We start from the raw sequence: 14,950 nt of genomic DNA on the forward strand, positions 1-14,950 counted from the left end.
ATGTTAGGGAACCTGGTGGTCCCATCGCTCCTGGGTAACCCCACCACCACCACAGGATGACTTGAACCTAGCACAATAAAAGCAAATCATCTCGGCTCAAGTCATTTGTCACACAGCCTTGTCGTCTTTCTCCCCCCATAGTTTAAATTTTGTTGAAATACAGACATACATACTAATGTCCCGTCACTTATGAAAACATTCCAGCATTTGCTCATAATGGTTGTGACTGGGATAATATAATAGTTTGGCATACGCAGCAAGCCATGCCCATTTAAGGATGCTATCGGTCTCTGGCAATAAAAGAAAGAAAGGGGGTCAAAGGGAAGGCAGGCAGGTCCCAGGATGCGGTGTGGACCTGCCCGCCCGTTGGACAGGCTTCATCCACGAGCAGGGCTGAGAAGGTCACACAGAACAGCCTAGAAGGTTACAAACTGTGCTCTGGCTAAGCCCATTGGTTATAGCACTTGCAAAAGACACATGCAAATTCAAGTGTTTGGACTTGGTCCACTTGTAATCCAAAAAGTACTTTCCAGAGTGCATTTCTCCTCCCCAGGTACAATCCCTACCAACCAATCAGCAGCCCTGGGTACACCCGAACAGCCAGCCAATCAGCAGGGTCCAGTGCACAGGTTCACTGAAGGCCTTCATAGCCAGGCCACTGCTCTTTATCACACATAGAAAAGATTGTTTGGACGCCTCAAAACAAAAAGCTTTTGGATAGAAGATCAAAGGACAGAATTTGAGCTCTGGAGGGGAGGAGGGTCAGTGAGTTATGGGTCGAACAACTCAGGAGAATTGGAAAGATGAGATTTTAAATTGTTGTACAAATAAGGCAATATGGACCGTTTTCAAGATTCATGGGGGAAGTGGAGCGAGTCATGGAAAACCAAAGAACAGAGATGAGTGGGAGGAGCGGTGAGGGCCAGCTGTCGCTCCCAGCTGACACCAGGAGTCACTGGCTGTTGGCCTGCCTCTCCTGGCCCTCCTCTTCTTCCTCGTCCAGGGAGACCACCCCAGAGGAGGCCACGTCCGACACCCTCCGGCAGGGTTGGTGCTCCTCCCCCACCTGGCACACGGTTGTCTTGTAGCCCTTGCAGGGCCCATCGTCACCCTCCTCCTCCTCTCCCGGCGACAGGTAGGTCTCAGAGTAGGAGGCCGAGTAGCAGGGGGAGTCCTGCCCCCCACCGCTGCCCCCGGCGGGCGAGGGAGGGCCGGCGGCAGCACGCTGCAGGCGGGCCAGCAGCAGCTCCTCGCCCCCCTGCAGCACAGACAGGATCTTGGCGGCCAGTTCGGTGGCGTTGCCGTGGGGATGGCGATGGGGTTTGCCGGAGGTGCCTAGGTCACGTAGCAATGGGTGTAGCTCGTCCAGGCTGCACAGGCTGGAGCACAGCGTGTCCGGGGAGTCGGAGGTGGGGGAGGGTTCTGCCCCGCCCCCGCCACCGGGCCCCTCACAGCAGAGACCCCTGAGGCTCAGGTTCTGGCACATCTGGCTGTGAATCAGGTCCTTCAGGTAAGGAGGGAACGGCGACGAGACCTCTGGAACAAAACAACCAGACAAAGAACATGAAACAACCAGACAAAGACCAACAACCAGACAGAGACCATGAATGAAACAACCAGACAGACCATGAAACAACCAGACAAAGTACAACAATCAGACAGAGACAATGAATGAATCGAATCAGACAATGACCAACAACCAGACAGAGACCATGACACAACCAGACAATGACCAACAACCAGACAGAGACCATGACACAACCAGACAAAGACCAACAACCAGACAGAGACCATGAAACAACCAGACAAAGACCAACAACCAGTGACCATGAAACAACCAGACAAAGACCAACATCCAGACAAAGACCATGAATGAAACAACCAGACACAGACCATGAAGGAAACAAACAGACGATGAACATGAATGAAACAACCAGACAAAAACCATGAATGAAACAACCAGACAGAGACCGTGAATGAAACAACCAGACAAAGACTGTGAATGAAACAACCAGACAAGGACCATGAAGGAAACAACCACAGACCATGAATGAAACAACCAGACAGAGACCATGAATGAAACAACGCGACAGAGACCATGAATGAAACAACCAGACAAAGTCTGTCAATGAAACAACCAGACAAAGACCATGAATGAAACAACCAGACAAAGGCTTTGACTGAAACAACCAGACAAAGGCTGTGACTGAAACAACCAGATACAGACCATGAATGAAACAACCAGACAGAGACCATGAATGAAACAACCAGACAAAGTCTGTCAATGAAACAACCACACAAAGACCATGAATAAAACAACTAGACAGTCTGTCAATGAAACAACCAGACAAAGTCTGTCAATGAAACAACCAGACAAAGACCATGAATGAAACAAACAGACAAAGACAATAAATTAAACAACCAGACAAAGACCAACAACCAGACAGAGACCATGAACGAAACCACTTGACAAAGACCATGAATGAAACAAGACAAAGACCATGAAGGAAACACTCCGATTGTATATAGGCTGCATACAACAATGTGACTTGTTTGCTTTATTTACAGACACGTTAAAGGAAGCCCCATTTTAAACCATGAACATTCTATATATTTTTTACAAGGCTCTTCTCAATGCTGCGGAATGCTCCGTTGACTTGCATGAGAATTCTAGACTTCCCCTGGTTAATTATTTTACGATAATTGACTTGTTGCTAAGCATATAATGACCGCTGTCAAGAAAAGTGGATTTATTGCTCCTGATTGACGCCTTTGGTAACACTCCGCAAGTAGTCCGGTAACTTATCAACCCCAGCGCATTCGGTTGCTAAGCGCCATCAGCGTCTTGGAGGATTATTTCTCTGCTGATCAAAAAGACACACGGTGTGAAGTAATTTTTTTCGTTTTGGCAAGTAGCCGTATAATAAGCGGGATAATGTTTAGAACGTTGCTGGTCATTATCAAAAAATAAGCCCCTTTAGGGCGAGGCAAGACACCTCCGCTTCATGGGGAACATGGACTTTGTATTTTTAATTTTACTCGGTTCCATAACGTCTACTAAACTACCAATAAGCCTTGGTGATTGTCAACCAATCAAAAGAGAGCAAAACAATTTACAATGAAGCGGTACAGTCCGGTATTAAAGGGGTGATATCATGCTTTTTCGACTTTTCCCTTTGCTTTAGATGTAGACATGCTTTAGACCCTACGTATGTGTACATGTTTTAGGTGAGCTAAGCTAGAAAAATCTAAGTCTGAGCCAGGGAGACCTGAGACCTCAATAAGGGCTTGAAACAGCTTGTTTACGCTCAAACTTTACTTCCCTAATAGTGTGACCAGGGCTCTACAGTGTGCCCATTTCACTCGCATTTGCGAGTGAATATTTCGGCGTGCGAACGAGAAAAACAAAACAGGAGCACGTGTGCGAGTGACTTCTCCACAGCGCACTGTGCGTTCACACCAAACGCGAAGGGGCAAAACGATTCCATACAAAGCAGAGATTCCATTTGCATCGCAACACTTTTGCCCGGCACGGGCGAGCGCGTTCACGTGGATTTCAGGTGGATTTGCAGCACGCCACTTTTGCTCGAGTTGAAATATTAAACTTTGCCGCGACATTCGCGTGATGACAGCCAATCAGCGTTCAACAGCGTGGCCACTGAGTGACGTGCGTAACGTAACAGCCAATCAGTTTTCAACCGGCCAACCGTTCCCTGCAGTGCAGTCCGGGGTGAACCGCAGCATGGAGGAGAAAGTGATTGTTGCCGTTTACGACTCCCCGAGCTCTATATATTATAGTATATAATATAATATAACTGTATTGTATAGATAATATCACGGCCAAAAGCTCTGTGCGCCCCCGGATCGCCGTAGCGCGGGGAGCGCTACGGGAGGGTTTAGCGGGTTTGTTTACCTACGTTGCTATGGTTACCAGTCTTGTGTGTTCCAACGGTTTATTAGGTATCTAAATCTGTCTAATCAATACTTCATTTACTGCCTTTTCCGTGGTCATTACAATATTATGAATAGACTGCGTGGAGAAAGTTAATGCTGTTACTGTAGTCGATAAAGTCTACAAATTCAACCCCCGACTGGTTGAAGGAGTTCAGGTGGCTAGATTATGATGCTAAGTCTGTACATTTTGTAAGGAAGCCCCATCGGCAATGGCAGGCTCCTCTCTGTTTAGAACGGGGAACCCTAATCTGATACACAATGCTGTGATGAAACACATCGAGTCCACTAGGCATTCTCGCTGTCCCAATTTATATATAAATCGCACCCAGTCCCAGCCCAATAACCCTGGTACGGTGGAAGCCGAAATTGGTGCTGTTTTGTGTAGCCTAAATGTAATCTTGTCTATTTATTTGTCTTAATCTTGCTATAGTAAATTGGTGCTGTTGGTGTGTGCAATTTCTGCACGCTAATAAATGTTCTAAACAAAAACCTATTGTGTCCCCATTTTTTTTTCCTGTGCTCCTAAATTTTTTAACTTAGGGGCACGAGTGCTCCTGAAAAAAAAAGTTTTTGTAGAGCTCTGAGTGTGACGTCTTTTTTTTCCTAGTTTTCTCAATTCAAATTTAGTTAAATTACACTGAACTGTACTCCCTCAAATATCAGACATTCTTTGAAAACGCCATTTTAAGTTCATAGGCAAACCAAGAGGGTATCAGAGTGACCACCTGACTGCCGAAGCCTATAGAGGATGCTCAGAGTACTGTTGAGGCCTGAGCACCCACTGTATCCCAGCCAAGGAACTGCCTTTACATCCAGGAGAGAGCATTCAGTAAGCACTTTGGGCTCTCAGCACTGGATTCAGATCAGGTTTCAGCTCGCTGGCCTGCTGATGTTAATATGTGCCTTGTTGGTCTGCAGAGAGCAACGTGAAGACCGGGAGATGTTAAAGTGCAGCATATCAGATTACCATATCAGGGAACCACACTCTTTGAAATGTTGAACGGGTAATTGGTGATTCAATGTCTTCGGGTAAAGACATTCCATGGTGCAAACAGGCAATATGTGGATTCAATATTTAAAAAGAATGCACACTTGCTCTTCCAGCCCACAGACATCATGGCATTTACCCAACAGAAAGTATGCAGTCATCGACGGGGAGATGGGAGACATTAACGTGGAGCTGATGTGTTTATTTGTTGGTATACGGAGGGTGCTGGTGCTTCCATCCAATGGGATTTCCTAAGTTGCATGAATGACCCCCTTCCGGTCATTTGAGCGTGCACACAGGCATGTATCCAGAGAGTTCATAGAGCCCTGGTACAGCGCACAGCCAGAGACCGTCTGCAGTGAGGGGAATTATATTCAATTGCAAGAGGGATATCAAATTGCGTGAGGGAACAAAAAATATGTTGGAAGTGCATGAAAACTAGGGCACTGGGACAATAAGATCCATGACAGACCGATCTGGACCACAGGGGGGAAGGAGAGAGTCAGAGAGACACAGAGAGAGAGAGAGAGAATGAATAATTTATATTTAATAGGGCCTTGAGAGGCAAGGGCCAACTTTTACAATTGTCCTGATAAGTTGGAATCACAATATAGAAAGAAGTTTATATATTAGAGGTAATCACAAACTCCGGATGTGGTACGACACAAGGTCATGGGGTAATAGTTGAGTTCGATACGTGAAAGGACACATATTATACCACCAGGTGTGAGTGTGATTAGCCTTACAAGCCGTTTCGAAAATCTGCCCCATATGACATCACTAGTGGGCGTGTCCACCTAGATCTGTGCTGGATAGATGAGCAACGTTTACTTCAGTCAACTGGGTAGGCTGGTAGACTGATCTATCCAGCACACATCTAGGTGGACACGCCCACTAGTGATGTCATATTGGGCAGATTTTCGAAACGGCTTGTAAGGGTAATCACACTCACTCCTGGTGGTATAATACGTCTCCTTTAACAGAATAAGGTCTGAAGGTGTCACTTCTGTTCACACGTAAACGTATGGCCAGCTGTACTTTTATGGGTTACCGTTACACGCTATAGCAGAATCTTGTTGTAGTAGAACAAAAGACATTCAATGACTTTTTTGAGAGAAGGTCAATTCTATTCACACTATTAGAATCCTGTGGCAGTATCACCCTTTGAACACCAGTATGTCTGGGCTGGTTTACCCTCGTTCCACCGGTGATACAGTGGTGTGATGTCAGGCATGCAAACCGGGGTCTGGAGGCATGGCTTAGCCACTGCCATTTTGTGCTCCTGACATTACTGATGTGCCAACCTGCTTTTGTTGACATTCAAGGCTGTTTGTGTGACCTTCCATTGAGGCACATGACGTCGGATGTGAAGTTATGCAGCAGTTACCACAAGAAATCACCTTCCTTGAAGTTTAATACATAATTTGTTTTAAGGTAATCTGTGATCCCAAGTGGGTGTACTATGTTTAACTGTGTGTGTTGTGTGTGTGTGTGTGTGTGTGTGTGTGTGTGTGTGTGTGTGTGTGTGTGTGTGTGTGTGTGTGTGTGTGTGTGTGTGTGTGTGTGTGTGTGTGTGTGTGTGTGTGTGTGTGTGTGTGTGTGTGTGTGTGTGTATATGTGTGTGTGTGTGTATGTGTGTGTGCACTGTGTGTGTGTGTACTGTGTTTAACTGTGTGTGTGCGTGTATGTGTGTGTGTGCGCACTGCGTTTAACTGTATGTGTGTGGGTGTGTGTGTGTGTGTAGTACTGTTTTTAAGTGTGTGTGTGTGTGTGTGTGTGTGTGTGTGTGTGTGTGTGTGTGTGTGTGTGTGTGTGTGTGTGTGTGTTACCTGTGCTCTGTGTGGCGGGCTCGTTGGCAGGCAGAAAGTCTTCATCGTATGAGTCATCAGTGGAGTCGTCTCCGTCCACAGAGGACCAGGCCCTGAGCTTAGCCTCCGCTATGGCAAACTGCTCTGCCACGCCTGCACACACACACACACACACACACACACACACACACACACACACACACACACACACACACACACACACACACACACACACACACACACACACACACACACACACACACACCACACACACACACACACACACACACGATATATGCTGCATGGATCAATGCAGGATTCACCATTTCCGACGCCCGCTTTGTAACGCAAACACACAGTGCCACGCATATAGATGTAGACAAGGTGATAAGTGGTTGTCATGGTAACCCGCTCAGTACCTGTCAATCGCATTTCCACGTAGTGTCACAAATACTTTCCGATTTACCAATTCCCACGAGGGAACCGTGGTGCGTGTGATGTTGCATCGGCGCAGCCGATATATCCAATCAGTATTTCTCATGTTGTCACATGACCGGCCCGGCTAATATGGCTTCCGCTAAGCGCCCGCTGCAGACCCATGCTCTCTGTCTTTGTGGCAATTACCTTTTAAAGCAGCATTTACCAGATGACATTTCTACAGGTCCATGACTCCGGTAGTTAGTGGCGATGAATCAACTCTAGAAACCCTTTTCTGGAGACATCCTGGGATCTAATGAGGAGGTAAGCTGCCACAGAATGGGCTCCATAGTGAAGAGGACTGCTACCTGTATAGTTTAAACTGGTGATTACTCAATGATAAATAAATGCCCCAAGCTCACCTATGCTGAGTGCTGAATGCTTCATCATAACATATTTACCTCTGGAAATTAAAACATGCATTATGTAAAATTCACAAAAGAAACACTGAAAAACCAATGCACACAGGCAACCGTGTGTGTGTGTGACTTTGGAGGTGACTCAGCATGTGCAAAGAGTTATATTGAACATTCACCTTCCATCACCAGCAGGAGGTAGCCTATCACAGAGAGCTAGGACTCTGAACTCCCTCCTACATCTCGCTCGATTAATCCTTCCGTTTTGTATTTAGGCCAATTCATCCCCATCCCGTCCCCAATGATTTCCCTAGAAAAAACTTATTCAGGCAATTCCATACCCTTGCTGTTTCCTCTGCATCACATGTTCACTCTTTCACTCCTTATCTCTCTCACTCTCTCACGTTCCCACTCTCAATCTCTCTCTTCTGCATTCAAGTGTGGTCTCTCATGGAGCCGGATCGATGGTCCCATTCATCTGAGCGCTGAGTTCATCCTCTTCCCAGACAGCAGAGCGTCCACCAGCTGCACTGCTGCTCCTGCTCTGTAGTGCACCCTTCACAGGTCTGGGTCAAACACCAGGGGATTGTCGTATTTCCTTCCCCTCGCTGGTGGGTTCCATTGTGATCTCACTAGCTTTGTTGATTTGTCTTTGTTGCCGGTCAGTTTACCAACTCTGTAATACAGTCGCTTTGATGAGCATGTTTCTTTTTAAAGTTAGAACAAATACTGTCCAATAATGATTGTGTATATGCCAGTGATCAATGTGATAGACACTATTTAGTTTAAATAGCAGAGCTATAGTTTTATTTCTGCTTGTAACACAGGAGCTTCAACCAGCCCCTGTGATTTTGGGACAACATGGAGGCTGGTTTGTGAGGAGACACACACACACACACACACACACACACACACAACCACTCTCTATCACACAAACACACACACACACACACACACACACACACACACACACACACACACACACACACACCAACCCGGTATCACGCCAAGGCGTAAATAGATACGTCTGTCCACATCGCAAGGCGTGTTCAGGCTCACGCTTTGCCTGACCAAAGCGTCACCCTGAACACGCGTCCTTCTCCATTCGAAATGAATGGGGGAATAGCACCAACAGGGGGCGTACGTTCTCCTAGCATTTGGTGAAATTGTTACGTAGCCATATTAATCGTTATTATCTGATTGGGAAATGCAATATTTTAGGACAGATACACCATTAAACGTGTTTCTAATGACATTTCTAGCGAGAAATTTACATTTTCCTTGCATAATCTTCAATCAGTGAATGTGTATGATCTTTATTAATCTTTATGATTTAATGGGAAATACAATATTTTAGGATCGATTCACCGTTAAACGTGTTTCTAATAACATTTCTAGCGAGAAATATACTTTTTACTTGTATAATCTTCAGTCAGTGATTGTGTCTGATCTTTAGTTTTATAGTTATTAGGAAGATTTAATCGGCTCGCTCGCATGTTTCAACGACGTCAGGTGGCTAGGGACGCTGCTTTCGCTAAACTAGCAGCTCACGTGTTTCCTGCGTTTGTGTTATTTAACCGTTACTTTATGTAACTTTTAATGATATTGTAATAACCACAGGCGAGGTATTGAGCGAAGTAAGCTTGATAGCAGGTTTATTGGATTCCACAATCGGATGGGCAGGCACAGCTCCACCGGAAAACTACAACAACCAAAACTCCCGTCCGGAAGGAAACCCCCGGAACCCCCTCTCAGAAGGCCCGCCCCTTCCTCCCAAACCCTGTGACGCTACAATATCATCTTGTTAGAAACATAGATATATATAGAACACTGTTCTATATATATCTATGGTTAGAAACACGTTTATCTGAGAGCCAACCCAGTCGCCAAAAGCATACGTTGACAGTGTACGTTTTCGTGAACACTGGATTACGTCGCATTTCAACATAAAATAGCGTGCTAAGCACACACACACACACACACACACACACACACACACACACACACACACACACACACCACACACACACACACACACACACACACACACACACACACACACACACACACACACACACAATGCATTTCGCTGCTAAAACAACAACTTGGGCTGCTTCTAGGGACATTTTGGGTGGATTTTGAACGGTATGTGGGCAGGACGTTTTTGCAGGCAGGACCTGGCAACCCTGCGCTGTTGCCCGAGGTGCAGAAATGCTCCGGAACAGATCTGGATCCACCATGGCCAAAATAATTGTCATGAATAGCATGAATAGATTCATGCATTACCAGGTGACCTTGGGTGTTTTGAAAGGCGCCTCTAAATTAAATGTATTATTATTATTATATTATTATTATCATTCAACTTGAACGTGTGTTTTTACAGTATAGAGTGGTGGAGGGATGACGTATGTTGGCCAACCCGGAAGTGAGCATCGACCTGGGTTTCCATGGTTTCCCTTGACAAAAAGCCAACGGGTTTTTCCATTAGCTCTAAAAACCACGCGGCAAAGGAGCAGCCGTAAATTGTGTTGTTTTTGTCGTAAACTGGGGTCCGACGGTTTAAAAAATAGACAGATATTCCGAGGTATCCTTAAAAGGCAGCTTGGATGTTTTTATTTCTGCAGTTTAGACTTCTTCTATAACCTATTTTTGAAAGCAAAACACCAAGCTCAATGATTTAACGAGGCAGGGTTATTTGAAACAATTTATTAAATATATATTTGTGAGAGGTCATTCCTTCTCCTGAGTTTGCTTCCTATTTATGTCTAGTGTACAACACTGTCCACAAGCATCACCCCCCCCCCTCCCCATATGGATTTGGAGAATTGTTGCCACATCCCAGTGGTGGAGGTATCATATATATGAAAGAGGGCATTCAATACTACAATGATCAATTAGGAGGCCGAAGCCCTAAAGGATGCAATAGGTGACCCTGAACATGCCTTGCGATGTGGACAGACGTATCTATTTTACGCCTTGGCGTGATACCGGGTTGCACACACACACACACACACACACACACACACACACACACACACACACACACACACACACACACACACACACACACACACACACACACACACACACACACACACACACACACACACGTGCACATGCAGATGCAAGCACACGTTCCCTCTCTGACACTCTGCCACAGCCCAGGCCACCAGGTCTCATGTCACTGTTAGGTGACTGGGTCGACAACATTCAAGTAAGCTGTACTTTGAGGTCTCTTATATATCAAAGGGGGTCTCAAAGGACGCATACGCTTCTACCTGTGGCTCCAGCCCTACAGGAAATGACTCGGCAAGTGCTCCATCTCGTTGCACCTGCACCCAGCGGCTCGCTTGCAAGATTTGGGCCTGAAGTTCTGTCCAGACCTACACCGTAGCCATCTAACCTGCATATCTGAGAATCAGGCCTCTCTTTAATAATGACAAAAAGTTATGAGAGAAATACACATTCACTGGTGGTGCCGGCTCCTTTTGACCTTTTGACCCCAGACTTCTGGGGGAATAGCTGAATCAATTCATTAGTCAATCAGAAGCATGAAAATATCTTCCCGGTGGCGTAACGGGGCAAACAAGGTGTCCTTTGACATCTACGTTTCGAGGCGATTGCAACAGTGCCACACATGTTAATTACGTAGTAATTAGCTGTCGAAATTGGAGGCCTTAATCAATAATGAGCAGCTATTGATTTGCTTCCCGATAGAAATTTGTGACAAATGACATGTTATTTAGCATCTACACGTTGAGCTGAGTCCAATGACACCCAGCATGACACTCTAGCAAATGGTAACATGTATTTTACATGGTACACCTAGGTCTAGGACATGATCTCGGTGTAGCAAGAGGGCGAGCTTGATCTCATTGGACTCAGGTTAACGTGTAGATGCTAAATAACATGTAATTTGTCAAAAATCCCCATCGGGAAGCAAATCTATAGCTGGTCATTATTGATAAAGGCCTCCAAAATCGACAGCTAATTACTACCCCGAAACATATTCAAATATGATCATGTGTGGCACTGTTGCAATCGCCTCGAAACGTAGATGTCAAAGGACACCTTGTTTAACCCGTTACGTCACCGGGAAGATATTTTCATACTTCTAATGGATTGATTCATATTTTAAGGTTCTCGGAGTGAGACTTTAAGCGGCTGCAGCAGAAGTGCTGAGACGAAAGATGATATCAAGACATTTATAGAATATTCCCATTCACATTATGATTCTTCGTCATAACATCCGACCAAACATCCTTTACAGTCACTGAGCGAGGATTATGAAAGGGGGCCTGCCCGTAATTCCGACGCCTCATTGTTCCGACGTCTCAATGTTCCGAAATATTTCCCATTAGATCAACATGCCACTCTTCCGACGGTTTAATGTTCCGAAAAACGAAACCCATTGGTCCGAAGGTCCGTTTGTCCGACTTTTCAAAAAGGAGGAGCATTAGGCCGACGGTTCAATATGCTGAATAGGAAAAAGAGTTGTATACCTCGCTCGCTCCCTCTCTCCCTCTCCCTCTCCCTCTCCCTCCCTCTCCCTCTCTCACTCTCACTCTCTCACTCTGTGTGTGTGTGTGTATGTGTGTGTGTGTGTGTGTGTGTGTGTGTGTGTGTGTGTGTGTGTGTGTGTGTGTGTGTGTGTGTGTGTGTGTGTGTGTGTTCGTGCCCGTGTTGAGAATTAGACCTCCGCTCTCTGTCCATGGGGCTGCAACACCGTGTCGAAATGAAGTGAAGCGTTGTCTTTTTGCTCTCCAAATTCATCGTGAACGTGATATGTAGGCCTAGGTTGTAATTTTGGAGCAGAAGAGGAGAGTGAGACGTGGGAGAGAGGGAAGCGAGCGAGTTATAAAACTATTTTTTCTATTGGCATTTGAACCGTCGGCCAATGCGCCTTACCTTTTTGAAAAGTCGGACAACGGACCTTCGGACATGGGTTTCGTTTTCCCGGAACATTTGAACCGTCTGAATAGTGCATGTGCGATCTAATGGAAATATTTCGGAACATTGATACGTCGGAACAATGAGGCGTCCGGAATTTACGGGCATGGCACTATGAACGTCAGGCCCCCCCTTCCTAGCACTCGGGGTCCTGGCCAAGTGTTCGGGCAGTAAGGGCCACCCCTTCCTGCCCCTCGGGGTCCGACCGGGGCCCAAGTTTCGGTGGCGGGGGATCCCAGTTGGCCTTAAATCAAGGTAGTCAAATTTCCAGGCGTATTACGTTCCTATCTCAAAACTGTTTTTTTTTCCACCACAATCCTGAAACCATTAGGCTTGCAGGTAACACTGTCTGAGGGGCTTTGTCCAATGACAGTCCATTTGGTAAACTTTTTTCCTCTAAGGGCTAGAACTCCAAATCTCGGATATGTCGTTCTCGGGGGCCCCGGGAATGTGTGTAAACATTTTAGCCTCCAGCTATCTCGAAAGGCCGTAAAGGGGCGTGACCTCCAACAGTACAGTAAATGTACATTAGACAGAGGTTAGTTTCTAGTACCCCATTTTGTGTGGGATGGAGGTGTACATTTGTGGCTTAAGTGTGTAGACACAGCTGGCTGTGGCCAAGTTTGTGAAGTCTGGGGTCAAAGGGTCAAAAGGAGCCGGCACAACGCCGCTTATCGAGGATAACAAACAGTTATGTGTATTTCTCCTCGGTAACTTTTTGTCATTATGTAAAGGAGAAGCCTGATTCTCAGATATGCTTGTTCGATGGCTAGGGGTGTAGGTCTTGGGACGAAACTTCAGGCCAAAATCTTGCAAGCGAGCCGCTGGGTGCAGGTGCAACTAGATGGAGCACTTGCCGAGTCATTTCCTGTAGGGCTAGAGCCACAGATTCAGACTTTATTGTCATTGTGCAAACTTGTACATGAACATTGGGGTGGTGCTCACTACCCATAGTGCAAAATAAATAAAGCAGTGCAATAAAGCAAAAATACAAACACAAACAAACAGCAATAGGCACAATAAATATAAATATGCAGACATAACATATAAGTAAAATAAATAAATATTGGTAGAGGATTTCACATGTCCATTGGGGGGGGGGGGTCAGGCGTTAAGTAGACGAATTGCCCAGGGGTAGAAGGTATTCCTCAGCTGTTTGTCCGGCTCCCAAGGTACCTGTATCTCCTACCCGAAGGGAGGAGTTGGAAGAGGCCATGGCCGGGGTGTGATGGGGTCACTCAGGTGAAGCGTATGAGTCCTTTGAGCCCCCCTTTGATAAAAGGGGTTCTCAATGTTGACCCTCAGTCACCTATTGCATCACTTGCCGTGCATCACCCAAGTGGGTGCTACCCACTGGTGGTGGTTAGTGAGGTCCCCCCCCCCCTTCACTGTAGGCGTCTTTGAGTGTCTAGAAAAGCGCTAAATAAATTCAATGAATTATTATTATTATTATTACTTCCTTTAGGGCTTCGGCCTCCTAATTATCATTTGTAGTATAATTGAAATGCACCTCTTCATATTATATGATACCCTCCCACCCACTGGGACGTGGCAACCATTCTCCAAATCCATATGGGGAGGGGGGGGTGATGCTTGTGGAGCAGGTGTGTTACACTAGACATAAATAGGAAGCCAACTCAGGAGAAGGATGGACCTCTCACAAATATATTTAATAAATTGTTCAAATAACCCTGTGTTTGCTTTCAAAAATAGGGTATAGAGAAGTCTAAACTGCAGAAAATAAAAAACTCCAAGCTGCCTTTTAAGGATACCTCGGACATATCTGTCTATTTTTTAACCGGTCGGCTGGCCCCAGTTTACGACACAAAACAACACAATTTACGGCAGCTTCCTTTGCCGTGTGGTTTTAGAGCCAATGGAAAAACCCGTTGGCTTTTTGTCAAGGGAAACCATGGAAACCCAGGTCGACGCTCACTTCCGGGTTGGCCAACATACGTCATCCCTCCACCACTCTATACTGTAAAAACACATGTTCAAGTTGAATGATAATGCATGAATCTATTCATGCTATTCATGACAATTATTTTGGCCATGGTGGATCCAGATCTGTTCCGGAGCATTTCTGCACCTCGGGCAACAGCGCAGGGTTGCCAGGTCCTGCCTGCAAAAAACGTCCTGCCCACATACCGTTCAAAATCCACCCAAAATGTCCTAGAAGCAGCCCAAGTTGTTGTTTTAGCAGCGAAATGTGTGTGTGTGTGTGTGTGTGTGTGTGTGTGTGTGTGTGTGGTGTGTGTGTGTGTGTGTGTGTGTGTGTGTGTGTGTGTGTGTGTGTGTGTGTGTGTGTGTGTGTGTGTGTGTGTGTGTTGGGGTGCGTGCGTGCGTGCGTGTGTGTGTGTGTATGTGTGCTTAGCACGCTATTTTATGTTGAAATGCAACGTAATCCAGTGTTCACG

General features: G+C 45.9%; 1 protein-coding gene across 1 annotated transcript; it reads right to left on the reverse strand.

Annotated features, from left to right (window-relative positions):
• Positions 1-535: 535 nt before the first annotated feature.
• Positions 536-7,182, reverse strand: LOC130405708 (protein FAM131A-like). Its single transcript, XM_056610876.1, has 3 exons — positions 7,170-7,182; positions 6,772-6,903; positions 536-1,536 (listed from the first exon to the last, which is right to left on the reverse strand). Exons 1-3 carry the CDS (start codon positions 7,180-7,182, stop codon positions 953-955), a joined length of 729 nt encoding a protein of 242 aa, XP_056466851.1. The 3' UTR covers positions 536-952.
• Between the last annotated feature and the right edge of the window lie 7,768 nt (positions 7,183-14,950).

This window comes from Gadus chalcogrammus, chromosome 16 (genome assembly GCF_026213295.1).
Source record: "Gadus chalcogrammus isolate NIFS_2021 chromosome 16, NIFS_Gcha_1.0, whole genome shotgun sequence".
Taxonomy (NCBI): Eukaryota; Metazoa; Chordata; class Actinopteri; order Gadiformes; family Gadidae; genus Gadus; species Gadus chalcogrammus.